General features: G+C 31.8%; 1 protein-coding gene across 2 annotated transcripts; it reads right to left on the bottom strand.

Moving 5' to 3' along the window:
• Window positions 1-3011: 3011 nt before the first annotated feature.
• On the bottom strand, window positions 3012-14202 carry LOC150093255 (nicotinamide N-methyltransferase-like). 2 transcript variants are annotated; one of them, XM_090413983.1, is made up of 4 exons: window positions 13200-14202; window positions 12782-12989; window positions 12057-12232; window positions 3012-3372 (listed from the first exon to the last, which is right to left on the bottom strand). In XM_090413983.1, exons 1-4 carry the CDS (start codon window positions 13354-13356, stop codon window positions 3311-3313), a joined length of 603 nt encoding a protein of 200 aa, XP_090270109.1. In that variant the 5' UTR covers window positions 13357-14202; the 3' UTR covers window positions 3012-3310. The 2 variants fall into 2 exon arrangements, with proteins under 2 accessions (XP_090270109.1, XP_090270108.1); XM_090413982.1 differs by lacking the exon at window positions 3012-3372 and having other exon boundaries at window positions 11812-12232.
• Window positions 14203-14862: the final 660 nt, after the last annotated feature.

A 14862-nucleotide genomic window follows, 5' to 3' on the forward strand; every position in this document is an offset into this window, starting at 1 on the left:
TGCAACCGTAGTCTTGGATCCTCCTTTATGCAGTGAAACTATTTTCCCCTCTTTCCACACCTTCGGGACTAAACCAGACCTGAGACTCAGATTAAACAACATGGTCAAGGGCACTGATAATTCCTTAGCCGCTTCACGCAAGACCCGTGCCGGTATACCATCCAATCCCACAGATGTGTTCACATTAAGGTTCTGTAATAGACTAGTCACCTCCACTTCATTCATCACTATTCCCGTATAAACTAATGGTTCCTTCATTTTTTCAATGTCACCACCTGGATGATATGCTTTTGCAAAGTGCGCGCTCAGTAACTCCACTATATCGACTGATTCAGTGACCTCCTTACCATCGTCATTCCTTAAAATCATTTTGCCGTGTACAGTTTTTTCTTGCATGCAGCATATTGAAAGAACTGTTTGGGATTCTCTTTTGCTTGCAAAGCTAGTTTCCTTTCATAATCCGCTTTTGCTTTTTTTACCACACTCGTTATCTTTCTGGCTTGCACTTTATACCGTTCGTGTGCCTGCAGGTCATCCCTTTCGGACCCTAGGTATACAATCAGCCATAACCTCCTGTAAATGCTCCTTGACCACTTCCCATTCTCTATCGACGTCCAGCCCTTGCAGTTGTACATGCCATGGCACTAATCCAAGCAATCTCCTAAGCTTGTCATACTTGCCAGCACGGTAATTCCACATATACCCTGTCTTAATCGAAAATTCCACACCTTTAGCCACCTCCCAGGTCAAGACCTTATGGTCGCTCTCACCAATAGGCGGCAACATGGTCATATTCATTACAGTCAAATTCTCAGATGCTATTACCAGGTCAAGCACTCTCACACCCCTAGTATTTTCAATTACATGCTGTCTCAGATCCCTTAATAATTGAATAAAATCCTTTTCCTTCCTCACATGTGTGCTCTCCTCCTTTCAATCAATGTTACCATAGTTGAAATCCCCCATAATAATTACCCTCCTTATATAACTACTCAAACGTTCTTGCCCTTTGATTGGCCAACTCTTCCCAGCCCTCCAAAAATCATCTGAAATATAATCAGAGCAAAGGTGATCTTGTATCGGGGTTAACACATATGAAAATGGCATATCTTATACTTAATATATCTTAAACCAAACATAATACACAATACCTGGATTTATTCACTGTCACACACATACAGTAGTGAACAAATTAATCCTAACAAGCCAAATTTTCTTTTTTTTTCCCAACAATTTTGGTGTCGCTTCACTATTTTCGAATTTGATTTTAGTTAAATATTTTGGTTGATTGCCGCATGTTTTAACTGTCTCTACGATATTTATTAAAAGTGTTGTGCGTTTTTAAGAGTGTAAACAAGTCGACTTCGTAGTGTTTTTATTCATTTTCTGTAGCTGTAAAATAGATGTCTCCAAGAAAGCGTTCAAAAATACGTACTTTTTCTCAGCACATATCCGTGACTCAAAGACAAATTGCCAATAAGTGTGGTGTTGGTTTGAGTTCTGTTAATGCAATTTTAATGAAGTTCAGGGAAACGGGTACCTTTTTCTCCTGACAAAAAAAAAGGGAAAATGTGGGCGAAAAAAGAAAATTACTTAAGATCGTTTACTACTTGGTAAAAGCAAAATGAATCCAAGATTTCTACTGCAGACTTAGAGACTTGGCAACTAGTGGGATAAATGTTTCTTACGACAGTCCGTCAAATTAAATTGTGATACAAAGGATAATTTAATACAATTCCATGCCTAAGCGAATTAATTAACTTATTAGGAACAGAGGAGCGCATGTAAATTATTAGGTAAGGTTAGTTTCATTTTTGTACTTATTTTCTTGCGAAATTTATTGTATTTTTCGTTCTGACATGATACTCTATTTTGTGTTAGATCATTCTATATGTCGTATGAAATTTATTATTATATGTCCAAAAATTTTGAAAATAAGTTGCCCGCCTATTGTTTGTATTTTTAGCTTTTTTTTTTAATTTATTTGTTTACCTTTTTCTTTAATTTAAATTTGTTCATATATTTTATTATCTTATAGGATTTGGTTGTATCTTAGATATATCCATTTCGACTCCTGTTACAATCTCTTTCTTTGATTTTTCCTTCCTTCTCCTTTTACAATTGCAAAATTCCTTTTCTACCCTAGTTTTGCTTCTACTGTCTTGAAACTTTGCCATTTCTCATAAATCAATTTGTTGCAGATTTTCCTGTTAATCTTCCATGTCATTTATTTATGTGCAGTTTCTATTTTTAAGTGAGCGCATTTTTGATGTTCTTTTCTAATATGATGATCGCGTAAATGAAAACATTTTTGTAACTCAGTTGAAGCAGTTAATTTCCACTGTATTTATTTTTAGCCATTTTCATTTAAATCGAATTTTTGTCAATACCATAAAATGCTCAGTTTAATTCAAAAATGCGCTGACTTAAAAATAGAAACTGCACATAAATAAATGACATGGAAGATTAAGAGGAAAATCAGCTAATGGGATTAACTCAGCTAATTTAAAATTTGTGATAATATATTCAGTAACTTACTTACATCCTCTGGATGAATATATATATATTCATGTATTTCTCTGTTCATTATTCTCATATAAAAATGGTCATAAACTGTGACAAAATCTCAGTTTATGCCATTTTCATTACATGCATCTTCACCAAATCTCCCTGTTGGTTTTGTATATTTTGTTTCTATTCTGGCATTTAAATCCTCTGCTAGTAGTAAATAGTCTAATTGATTTATCTTTTGTTTTTATGATTTGTTTTATCTACGACTTTCTGCAGCTGTCGTCCTCTTTCCTCTCTTCTGGTGCATATGCTCCGATTATTATGTGAACTCTTAAGGTTTCGAGTCTAATTTCTAGTGGTCTTTTTTATATTCCAATTTGGATAATATTACTACTCACAACCTAATACCAAACTATAAATTGTATTAAAATATAACAAAAAATAATACAGCCGTATACACAGTGCAACATTGCCAACTTTCTTTTTATGATTTCGTTAAATTTTAAATATAAAATACACATTTTTATTTCTCCAAACATTCAGCATTATCAACAATGAAGTCCACTTGCTCAGAATATACTTATTTCAAAGCAGACGACATTAACATAACAAAAGAGCATTATCCACTATAAATTGATGCGTGGCAAATATGTAAATTCTTTATAACCAAAAGTACAGAAAGTTAGGAGAACTGCTCCTTGCTTGATAATCATTATTAGGAGGTTTTTCCTACTCCGTTTAAATGTGCTGTGCATATTTGTGACTCTGGTTAGATTCTCCTCTAACAATTGACTATCATTCAGTATTTGTAGCTACTTGTATACCTTCCAAAAATGTAAGTTTGTGCTCCAAGGGTGATTCCTGTTGAGAAAAAAATCGGAGTTACTATATAGGAATACCTGAGAAAATTCTTTGATTTTTCAGCATTTCTTCATTTATTCTCAGGATTAATTCTAAAATTTTCGTTCATAAAGAAGTTGAATCCAATATCATTTACTTAATTTACATTTACCTCAAAATAGCTAATCACGACTTTTTTTATTAAATTATTTATGCTAGTTATATATTAGACCAGTTATTAAATGAAAGAAATTTTAAAATAGCAGTAATCACTGAAACAAAAAAGAAATTAAAAGGAACTATGAGAACCAAAATTTTAATATGATATACAGTGGAGTCGAGAGAAACCAAAGAGCACAAACAGACGTCATGATTTGGATTCATAACTCCCTTTCAAAACAGTTAAAACATTATAAATTATGGAATGAAAGAATAATAGAAGCTAGAATAAAAATAGAGGCTATTTAACAATAATTGGTTTATATTCCCCAGAAGAAGGAAGAGAACAGGATAATATTGATTTTTATAATCAGCTACAAAACATATATAATAAAATAAATAAAAATGATTAATAAATAATTTTAACAGGAGACTTAAATGCAAGAATTGAAAACACGAAAATTAACAATAGTATAGGAATATATGGAGAACATACTCTAAACAGGAATGGTAAAATATTGATTGACTTTGTAGTTTATAATAACCTAAAAATAATGAATTCTTTCTATAAATATAAAGACATACATAAATATACTTTGGCAACAAGAGGATGGAAATCAATATTAGATTACTTCATATTAAATGAAAAGACATCAAAATTTTCACTGGATGTTAGAGTTCACAGAGGATATGAAATAAGCAGTGACCACTTCCTTGTTAAAATAAAATTAAGATTACCACCTAAATGGCTACAAGTAACAAGAACAAAGGAAAATTGAAACATTTGTTTATAAAACTAGACTATTGAATGACACAAATGTACAATGGCTATATGAACAAAGAATTACCAATATCTAGATAAAATAAAACAAAAGGAAGAAAGAAATAGAAATAGAATGGCTTAATATAAAAACGATACTAAATGCTGCAGCAAATGAAAGCTTAGGAAAGACCAAAAAATTCAATAAAAGAAAAAAAACTGAAGATCTGGGATGATACAATCAAAGAAATAATCAAAAAGAAAAAAGAAGCCTATCACAAATGGTTAAGCAGAAAAAGATTATAAGATGAAATAGAATATAAAAGAATAAGAGCCATAGCTAAAAGAGAAGTCAGAAAAAGACATAGAGAATCGTGGAATAAATTTGTTTCTAATTTAGAACATGATTTATATAAAATAAGACCTAATTTATATAACATTTTGAAACACCTAAATGCAGATACCAAAGAAAACATAAAATTAAACACTGAATTGAAATTAGAAGAATTTCTAAATTACTACACAGAACTGTGGACAGACAAATCTTTTAAAAAAGACAACTGGCAAACAATTAACGAAAATGAAAAGGAAATAACTGAGGAAGAATTAGAAATCGGCCTGAAAGAAACAAGAAACGGAAAATCACCTGGAGAAGATAAGCTAGGTTCAGAACTATATAAATACGCAGGAACAAGATTCGAAGGAAGACTCCTATTATTTTTAAATAAACTTTACTCAACTGGTATCCCCCCAATAGAATGGAAAAAAGCAATTGTGATTCCTATCTTTAAAAAAGGTAATAGAGATGACCCTAAAAACTATAGAAGTATCAGTATATTAAATTCCTGTTACAAAATATATAGCAGAATCTTAAATAACAAACTAATGAAATATTCCGAAAACTTTATTCTAGAGGTACAGAATGGATTTAGAAAAGGACGATCATGTATAGACCCAGCCTTTTGCCTAAAATTAATAATAGAGAAAAGAAGAGAATACAATCTAGAAACACACATTGCATTTATTGACTTTGAAAAAGCATTTGACAAAGTTAAAAGAAACATATTATTTAACATATGAAAAGAAAGACAAATACCAAATAATATCATAAAAGCTATCACAAGTATATATGAAAATAATCAAATACAAATAAGATTAAATCACGAGCTATCATATACGAGAGAGATAAACCAAGGGGTCCGACAGGGATGTCCCCTCTCAGCAACTCTTTTTAATATCTACTTAAATGAAATAATAATAAAATGAAGTAAAAATTTACATCAAGGAATTAAACTTTCACCTACAGTTAACTTAAACACTCTCCTCTTTGCAGACGACCAAATAATAATTACAAATTCTGAAGATAACTTACAGAAAGCTATTTTAGATCTAAATGAGATATCCAAAGATTATGATATGATAATATCAACAGAAAAATCAAAAACTATGGCCTTTAAAGGACAAGATCCAGCAAGAACTAAAATAGTATTAGATAACAAGATCTTAGAACAGGTGAATTCATTTAACTACCTAGGATGTATGGTCACATATGAAAAAAGATATAAACATAAAAATTGCAAAATATTTAAAAATAACAGGTGTAATTCTATATTTAAACCAAACCTAGTTCAAAACCAAACCAGGCTGAAAGTATACAATACATTAGCCTTACCGGTCTTACCTTACCTTACCCGAAGCGAAATCTGGACAATAAAACAAAAAGACAAAGATTAACAACAGCAGAAATGAAGTTTATGAGAAAAACTACAAAGTATATCCTATTTGATCACAAAAGAAACGAAGATATTATGAAAGAATTAAACCAAGAACCAGTAATAGAAAAAATTTAAAAATATAAACATAAATGGATGAAACACGTTCAAAGAATGAAAACAGAAAGATTACCAAAACAAGCCTTAACGTACAAGCCATTAGGAAAAAGAAAACCAGGACGTCCTATTAAACGATTCAACGATGACTTCTAAGGCCTGAACAGGCCATGCTAGGCCTAAATCCTTGATACGTATGATGATGATGATTTATGCTAGTGTTATGACAGTCCTAAATCCAAAATTTTTAATTTATCCAGATTTTATCCTCGTTATTGAAAATTTATTGAGAATTCAGTGTTATGTGAATCATTTTGAAATTGATAGTGCTGCCATCTAATGGTCGAATTCAAAATATTTTATTTTAAGTGATATGCGGGGAAAAGACTGCTTTAGTCGCCAACAATGAACTTTTTCAACGTCATTATTATTATTGTTGTTGTTTAGCCGTTTCCCAAGATAATTGATCTTTGGCACTGGTAAGTAGGATTATTTTTCTCTTGAAAACAGGTTTTTAGCGCAGCATTTCAGAAAACGTATGGTATACTCGTATTATTATAACCTACAATACCAGCGTTAGGGCTAGGGATTAGAGTTAGAGGCACCAGATGGCAGCACTTGTGGATTGCGCTGGCATTCCGATGCCTGTAAAATGGGTTCAGTATTCACTGAATGACTTGTCTGCATAACGCAGTGAACATAAATTAGTTTTCAATTTCAGTTTATTAATTTTGCTAATTGGTTTAAATTCAATTTTATTACTACAGTAAATGAAGTCGATAAAGGATTACAATACAACAATGCAAAACAAGTGCAATTTAACAAGTAGGTCTATTGAATAAGAGAGAAATTTCTCTTTTATTCCATATATTTGTATTTTAGTTGACTTCCTACCATACCAGCTTTGCTCATGATGTTGTCCATTTCCACATTTAATTTTCACTAAAAATTGTACCTAAATAGAATTATTTTACTTGTTTATATAAGTTTTCTCATTCAGGATTAATTATTTCTGCCCATTTTCATTGCATTTTACTTCTTTTATTGCTGATTTTCATACCAAATGTATTACAGTAGTTATTCAACGTGTCAAGGAATCCTGCAATCTGACCTGCACTTATTTAGGAATAAATAGCTGAGATTAACATTAATAATTTTCATATCAGATGTAATACCACTTTTCTTCATAATGTGACTCATATAGATGATGTACAAAAACACACCAACAGTATATCCAACAGTATGTGAAAACATGTCATTGAGTCATCTGCGGAAAAGGTTCATTTTTGAAGGAACGGTCAGGGTAGGGCATGGTAAGTGTAAACAGTACTATAAGAAAATACCAGAGAGTCGAGTGACTTTGGACTTAAGGTAATCGTTCATCCACTGCAGCTGCTGTTTTGTGATTTCTGTTTGGTAATGCAAAAATATTGAGTGAGCCAAAAATTCTTTGAAAGTTTCTTTGTGAAAAGTTCTAATTGTTTAGAATTTTGTAAACGAAAGTTACCATAAAGTATACGATCAGAGCTAATAATCAGTGAAATAATAATAAATAACTATTTATTTGTGGTGCCATATGAAGTAATCGAAGAAGAAGAAGAATGAAGGAAAACGATTATGAAAAATCGACAGTGGGTGAAAAATACGAATTTTCACTTATCATTGGGATAATTGACTGCCAAGTTATTTTGAATAAGAGTTCAAATTTATTTCCCCAAGAAATTTGTATTTCTGATGGAATTAATGTAAGATATGCATTGACAAAATCATCTTGTAGTTGGAAAGAATTACCTGAAAGAGTTAAAAAAACAGAATTCTTGGTTAATAAAATATAACCATCAGCTGAAGTGGGAAATTGGTTCACTATCTTTGGACAAACTAAGAAATTGGATCACACAATCAACATGCAAAAGTTCATATATTACTTGCCCAAGGAAGAGAAAAATCAAAAACATTAACGAAGTTAATAGGGAGGCCTGTTCTTGATTTAAATGAAATTGGATGCGCAAAACGTGAAAACATAACATGTACTTTTAAATGCCTTTGGAAACATAACGAAAGATTCTGTGCTTTTAATAATTCTCTGAAGTATACGTATTGGATTCAAAGAAATAAATATACAACCCTTAATTTTACTACAGTAATAAATTTCCAACGAACACCAAATGAAAAATTAACTTTCAGATGAGAGTCACATTGTCAAAACCATATGATGGCAATTCCACAAGCATGGGAAGAACCTTTGATGTATTTTTCAGTTTATTTATTTATTTTCTGTATTGTTAGATTAAGTAAATACAATTTGTATATATAATATTTCATTCAAATAAAATGTGTAAATTTAAAAGAACAAATTGGGTGTCATTGATGTGTTATACAAATTTAAGAAATACGATAACATTTTTTGTTTGACTCACTGAATTAAAAGTCTTATTTGTTCATGCAAGCCCTCAAATTTTTTCCTTGTAAAATTTCATGCCACAAAGTAACCAGAGAATTTTTTTTTGATTCATTGAATTAAAAGTCTTATTTGTTCATGCAAGCCCTCAAATATTTCAAGAAACTGACAAATCTTGGAAGCAAAAGGAATAATCGGGTATTAAATTAATAGCTAGAATTTTAGTGGTGAAGATTTCACCTGAAAAGTCACAATACTGTTAGAGTTTGGTTATTTTACAGAGCCATTAGATATTTAAAACCAACGACACGTTACAAAATCTCTTAAAAAGATTGCTGTAGAAAAACTCTGTGGAGAGTTCAAAACCTTGTTTGTCTCATATCAGTTACTTAAAATTTACTAATGCTAAAAAAAAAATAAAAATAAATAAATTCCACTTACAGAAATAGTTAAAAACACAAGGAATCGAAGGTAAAATTAATAGTTATATTGGTAATTTCCCAATGGAAACCAAGAGTGTGAACCAAAACACACGATTTCTCACCTACGTACAACAAATGCCGACTGGATAAGAGAGATATCTTTAAGATAAGACTTAATGATAAATATACAGTATTGGAAAATAAATTCAAATATACTTTATATATTTATTAATTCTGCTCAGTTATTCTGTTAGAATATTACTTTTAAAAGTAAAATACAGAAAATAACGAATCAATTTGAAAAAAAAAATAATAATAATAATTTCACTTGTCAGAATTCCATACTCTAACAGCAATCGAAATTCGAAACTGGAAATAACACTTACCCTAAACACAACAGCGCATAGACTTTCCCACCAAGCTTGGGCAACAGTAGGAAAGAATTAATACAGAGAACCAATCGGATAGTAATCTAAATTAAAATTAAATATAAGCATTAATTTACTACACCAATAAATGCCAACGGTAACGAAGAATGAATAATTTAGGATATGTGTCAACCAAAGATGTGAATACTAATCCCTTAGTCATATGTAAGTATTTGAGAAATATCCAAACTTGAGGAAATGCTACCTTTTGAACAATATCACGATTTACGGATGTGACTCATGTCATCTTCATGAAAGACCCCTTTGAAGAAAACTGCTTGCAGGGGGATATTGCAAATGACGAAACCACAGCATCTATGGTCTGTAATCTAATGGACCTAGTACTTAACTAGTTCAGGTTACAGTATTTACAGAAATTTCATTCTTTGTGGTTTTTGTGTTTGTGTTGTGTTGTGGATATAAAATTCAACTATTTTGGAATATTTGTATTTAGAAGAGTCATCTAGAAAGCTGTAAGTACTTTTTTAAGTTAAACATAACAACTGCTCGTATGTTTTTGGTAAGCGTAATTCTAATACTGAATAGTTTTTTTTCCATAAGAATAATCATAGGGTATATATTAGAGTATCAACATGGATACATTTGCGATTTTTTTATGTCTAATATGTATGTGTGTGTGTTTAAGGGACACCAGTACATAATTAATTATTCAGAAAAACTCGAAACACGACATCTATCACGACTTTCTCTAAGAATTCCCACACTTTAACAGGAAAGAAATACCCAAAATGTATTGGAAAATTAGTACAACCATCTATAGAAGAAAAAAAACTATATGTTTTAGTGACATAGCATATAATTAAATTAAATTATCATTGCAAACTCAATAACAACAAACATTCACGTCATGAATCCTAATCTTATCTTGATCTTGATTTTGTCAGAAGTGTCCCACCAATCACGACACGATTACTTATACACTAATATATCTCCCTTTCCATTCAAAACAATAACGTCATTTACAACTAACAATAAACATTCACGTCACGATTCCTTATCTTATCTTCATCTTGATCTGGTCAGAAGTGTCCACCAATCACGACACGATTCCTTATCTCTAACATATTTCCCTTTTCCATTCAAAACAACAACGTCACTTATTTACAACTAACAAATGACATCACTTATCTACATCTCATAACAACTAACATAAACGTCACGATTCCTTATCTTATCTTGATCTTGATCTGGTCAGAAGTGTCCACCAATTACGACACGATTCCTTATCTCTACCATCACCCATAATTCCATACGCAAACCAAAACACAAGAACTGAAGCCATCGACACATATACCCTCAGGGAAATTCCTAACATTCCAAACCCATGAAGCCACGCCCACAATGACGTCAACCAAACACGTCACGATTCCTTATCTTATCTTGATCTTGATCTGGTCAGAAGTGGCCACCATACTATTTACCTTTCCAGCTGTGGGTTTGCAAGCCACCTTAATGTATCAGTATTATATCATGAAATGTTTTTTAACACTTTCATTGCCAAGCTGAAAATTGTAATTTCGTGTGATGGCCAAATTTTTTTTACTTTTTTTTGTTTAGTTACGAGGTCCACGCGATAACGCGTGATCGGCCGTTTGTTGGGGTTTTTTTTATTTTTTTGATTAGTTTGCGACGTCAACGCGATAACGCGTGCTCGGCAGTTTGGTGAGAACTCGCATCCCGTGGTATCGCGTGATTGGCAATGAACGTGTTAAGTTACATCTTTTTGGTAACAATTGGTGAAAAAACCGACAGACGTCTTATTTGTTCATAGATTTCTATAGTTGTAGACATAATTTTCATCATATCCTAACTCTGGTTGATTCAGAAGAGAAACCAGTACTTTCTTTTACATGAACAGTGGGTTTTATAAATCTCTTCTGCTATTTTGGGGTAGATGTAGAAATATGGTAATTCAGCTAAGAGTGAAGGAACTGTATTTACATCATAATTCGTCAGTATTATTGCTATTGTTCTGGTTGTTTAAATTCTACCTGCGATAACCGGGGCCGGTGTAATATATTTTTATGGTTTTAGCTACATAAGCATTTCGAAGCTCATTTGCGTTGCAGCAAGCATCCCTAGATTATATGTTGTACTCCCTTCCTATCATAAGGGACTTTCCTCCTAATATGGGGTTTGATTATTCGTTCAGTACAACAAGAACAGATTTATCAAATGGATCTGTAGAGCAATATAACATTGTTTAGAAGAAAAAACTGTCGATTGCTAAACAACATTAAAGGAAGCCAAAGCAGAGTAGTGTTGTATTTATACAAAAAAGACAACTGTTTGACTAATATACTTTGTAGCATACTACAGAATTCAATACAAAAAAGTTGTATTTATATTATAGTAACCTTTCGAATTAAATTAAATCTGCGCTGTATAAAACTGTTTACCTTCTTATGAAATGTAGGACAAGTATTACAATTTCTCTGAAGCTACGAAAAATATTCTTTTATAATCTCCTGCCCCAAACACAGTTGCGTTATGTGGCCGTTCTTCAAACTTCCACGAAAAATTACCAAATCCAGCTTTGGAAAGGGCCTTTTCTAAATTTCCCTGGTCCACTGTAACAATAGGCATTATAGTGTCTCCTATCTGCCACCAAGTGCTTCCAGACGCTCCCATTAGAAGGAGACCACCCCCCTTGACGAAGAACAGACGCAATATTCTTTATTGCTTTACCTAATGCTTCCAAGTCAGGACATGCTGCCTCCAGACAGAAGGAAAAAATGACGAGGTCGTACTGCTGGGTGTACTCTGGTGGCAACATCTGATCTGCGGTCACATCGCAAAACACAACAGCCTTCAAATTGCTTCTTAGACGGGTTTCAATATCCGTCTTTCCTTGGTCCAAATCTCTGGAAAATGGAAATAGGAAACAAATAAATGTTTGTCGTTTATTTGACAATCAAATAAATCCTTTCCCTAAACAATTTAATAAATCCTTCATATTTCTAAAATTCGCTTATATTTACAATATCTACAAAGCGATCTAGTTTTCATAATTTTAATTCGAAATCTATAGTCTATTAAAATTATGAAAACATAAACTGTAAATAAAATCTGTAAACAAAATATATGAGTCTATTTGATTCATATGTTTGTTTACAGATTATATTCCTGTTTTATTGTCGGGTATCTCATTTTCTCAGTTCAATCTTCTGTGTTTATGATGGAAGTAATATAGCAGGGAAGACCCCTTTTCTAAATAAACGGTTACCGAAAAAATGTTTTGTTTTATTTTATTTTTATTTTTAAATTAAGCTCAAAATCTAGCGTATTAATTTAGAGGATTTTGCAAAATCTTTTATTAATAGTAAATAAATAAAAATAAATAAAAAAATAAAAAAAATAAGAAAAACCTGAAATAATGAAAAATAAAAATAAATAAATAAATAATGACTGACTTATAGCCTTCCAGTTCAGCAATGTGTTTAAGAAAGGACGAGTAGTCCAACATCCTTGGATGTTTCTGCATCCACATCTGCACGCATCGTCGATTGGAATCTGAATAATCGCTGGCTACCAGATACGGGAAGTGAGCACTTGCAATAGCCAACGAATGTATTGTAGGTCCACATCCAACATCCAAACATTTTGACCCCGCAAAACATCCTAATGAGGGGAAGATTTATTAAACCAAATTTATACATTTGATTAATTTCTCTTGTATAATAAATTATTTATAATATTTTATTATAAAGATTTGATTTGATGAGATTGTTTTTATAATTATCTCATTTAAAAAAATTAAACTGCAGAGCTAATATACTATTAATAATATACTACCTTTAGTGTAACAAAAACTTATAAAATAATGCTTACTGGTATTTAATGTTGCATGAATATTCTTGAGTAAAAACGGGTAAATTTTGGAGCCATCTAGCAAATCATTTATTATTTTTTGATATCCTTCAGAGTCGAATGAATCTCCTTTATAGAATCTTTTCCATTCTTTTTCTTTGCTAACATCTACGGACATTTTCAGCTAAAGTTATTTGGATACAGTGAAAGAATATATTATTGTTTTAATTCTTCAACACTTCATTATATTTATTTAAAAATCTGATAATAATGTATATGCAGTATTAGGTGAGTTTTTGAAATTATAACAAATGATTCATCTGCCAAACGGTTGACTAGTTTCGAATCCAATCTACATATGAATGTTTGTGAGTGCCTTTTGAAGAGAGAGATGAACTTCACCAATATGAGAGTATCAACTCGTGCTTATTGGAGGCCTAAATTCACTTAAAATTTCAATGCTATTATCTGATCTTTAACCAACCACACTACTTAATTGACTACAGGTTTACAATATTTTGTACACCTACAGTTCAATTTCTAAAATCATTCGTGCACATGGAGTCGCAAAAGAAGTCAATTTTAAAATTTCAGGATCATCACGACATAGCTATTATTATATATTTATTTAAATTTTCATTTTGCACTTGAAACTGCATTTCAACTGGCTGCAACTTACACACACACACACACACACACACACATTCTTACCTTCTCTCGCTTATAGCTTTAAAGAGGATTCATTCTTGCATTTTAAACTAGGAGTGTTTCACAGCGTTCCGCTCGTCCGATTGAAGACGTTAATGTATAAAATCGTCGAAATCTGCAAGGCCGCTTCCAAATAACGCTTGTTCAAAGTTCACAGTGTGAAAATGGTCAGTAAAGATGGAAATCCAAAGGATGTCAAGGTTCAATAAAGTAATTTGACAACGTAAATATACAAGGTCCCCAAACTACGTAGCTACAAGAATCACGAAATACAGAAAAAGTCAGGAACCCGTTCTATATTATATTACTTGAAAACAGACTGCAAAATATAAGACACTGAATAATCGCATTTGTACAAAAGCTGTACGACATCACAAAAAAGGAATAAAGAAATAAATAAAATAAAACTAAGGAATACGAGAAATTTAGTCAAGTTTAATAAATGTTGATGGTCAGCGAGATTTGAGTGACAAAAGCAAACACACACACAAGAGACAACCTTATAAATGCCCGCGAGATAAGCAAATAAAATAAAAACAGTGCCTAAGAATCTAAACGCAACCCACGAGACATAATAGCACTTTGCATGTTCAAGTTCATAACTCCATCTATCAAAAATAAAAATTAAAAATTAAAAAAGGAATCATATATCACAGAAATATTACTAGTATAACACACAAAAATAAACTATTACAGAAAAAAAATGAATAACATCAAGAAAACCTAGCATCTGACCAACTAGATGCTAAAGAAAACAGAGTCAGTGCATTGTAAATAACTTACGCGGGCGAGACCAAACCTCTCAAAGAATTGGGGGACAATTGCAACAAGCATTTTGTAAACTCCCCCTATTGTGGCTGCTAGTGCTAATATAGGAAGAACCTAACTTTGCAAGCAAATAATCTCTCCATGGGGAAAGAAACATTGTGAACAACTCTAGATCCATTGCTATATTTTTGGTCATCAACAAAAATAT

The sequence above is a fragment of the Typopeltis vanoorti genome, chromosome 24, assembly GCF_054136105.1.
Source record: "Typopeltis vanoorti isolate ZY-2024b chromosome 24, IOZ_Tvanoo_1.0, whole genome shotgun sequence".
NCBI classification, from domain to species: domain Eukaryota; kingdom Metazoa; phylum Arthropoda; class Arachnida; order Uropygi; family Thelyphonidae; genus Typopeltis; species Typopeltis vanoorti.

Excerpts from the sequence above, each read along its gene's own strand:
- LOC150093255 (XM_090413982.1), bottom strand. The coding sequence starts at position 13,356 with ATGTCCGTAGATGTTAGCAAAGAAAAAGAATGGAAAAGATTCTATAAA. Across the intron at positions 12,990-13,199 it reads TCATGCAACATTAAATACCA|GATGTTTTGCGGGGTCAAAA; the intron begins GTAAGCATTATT and ends TCCCCTCATTAG. Across the intron at positions 12,233-12,781 it reads GCTGAACTGGAAGGCTATAA|AGATTTGGACCAAGGAAAGA; the intron begins GTCAGTCATTAT and ends TCCATTTTCCAG.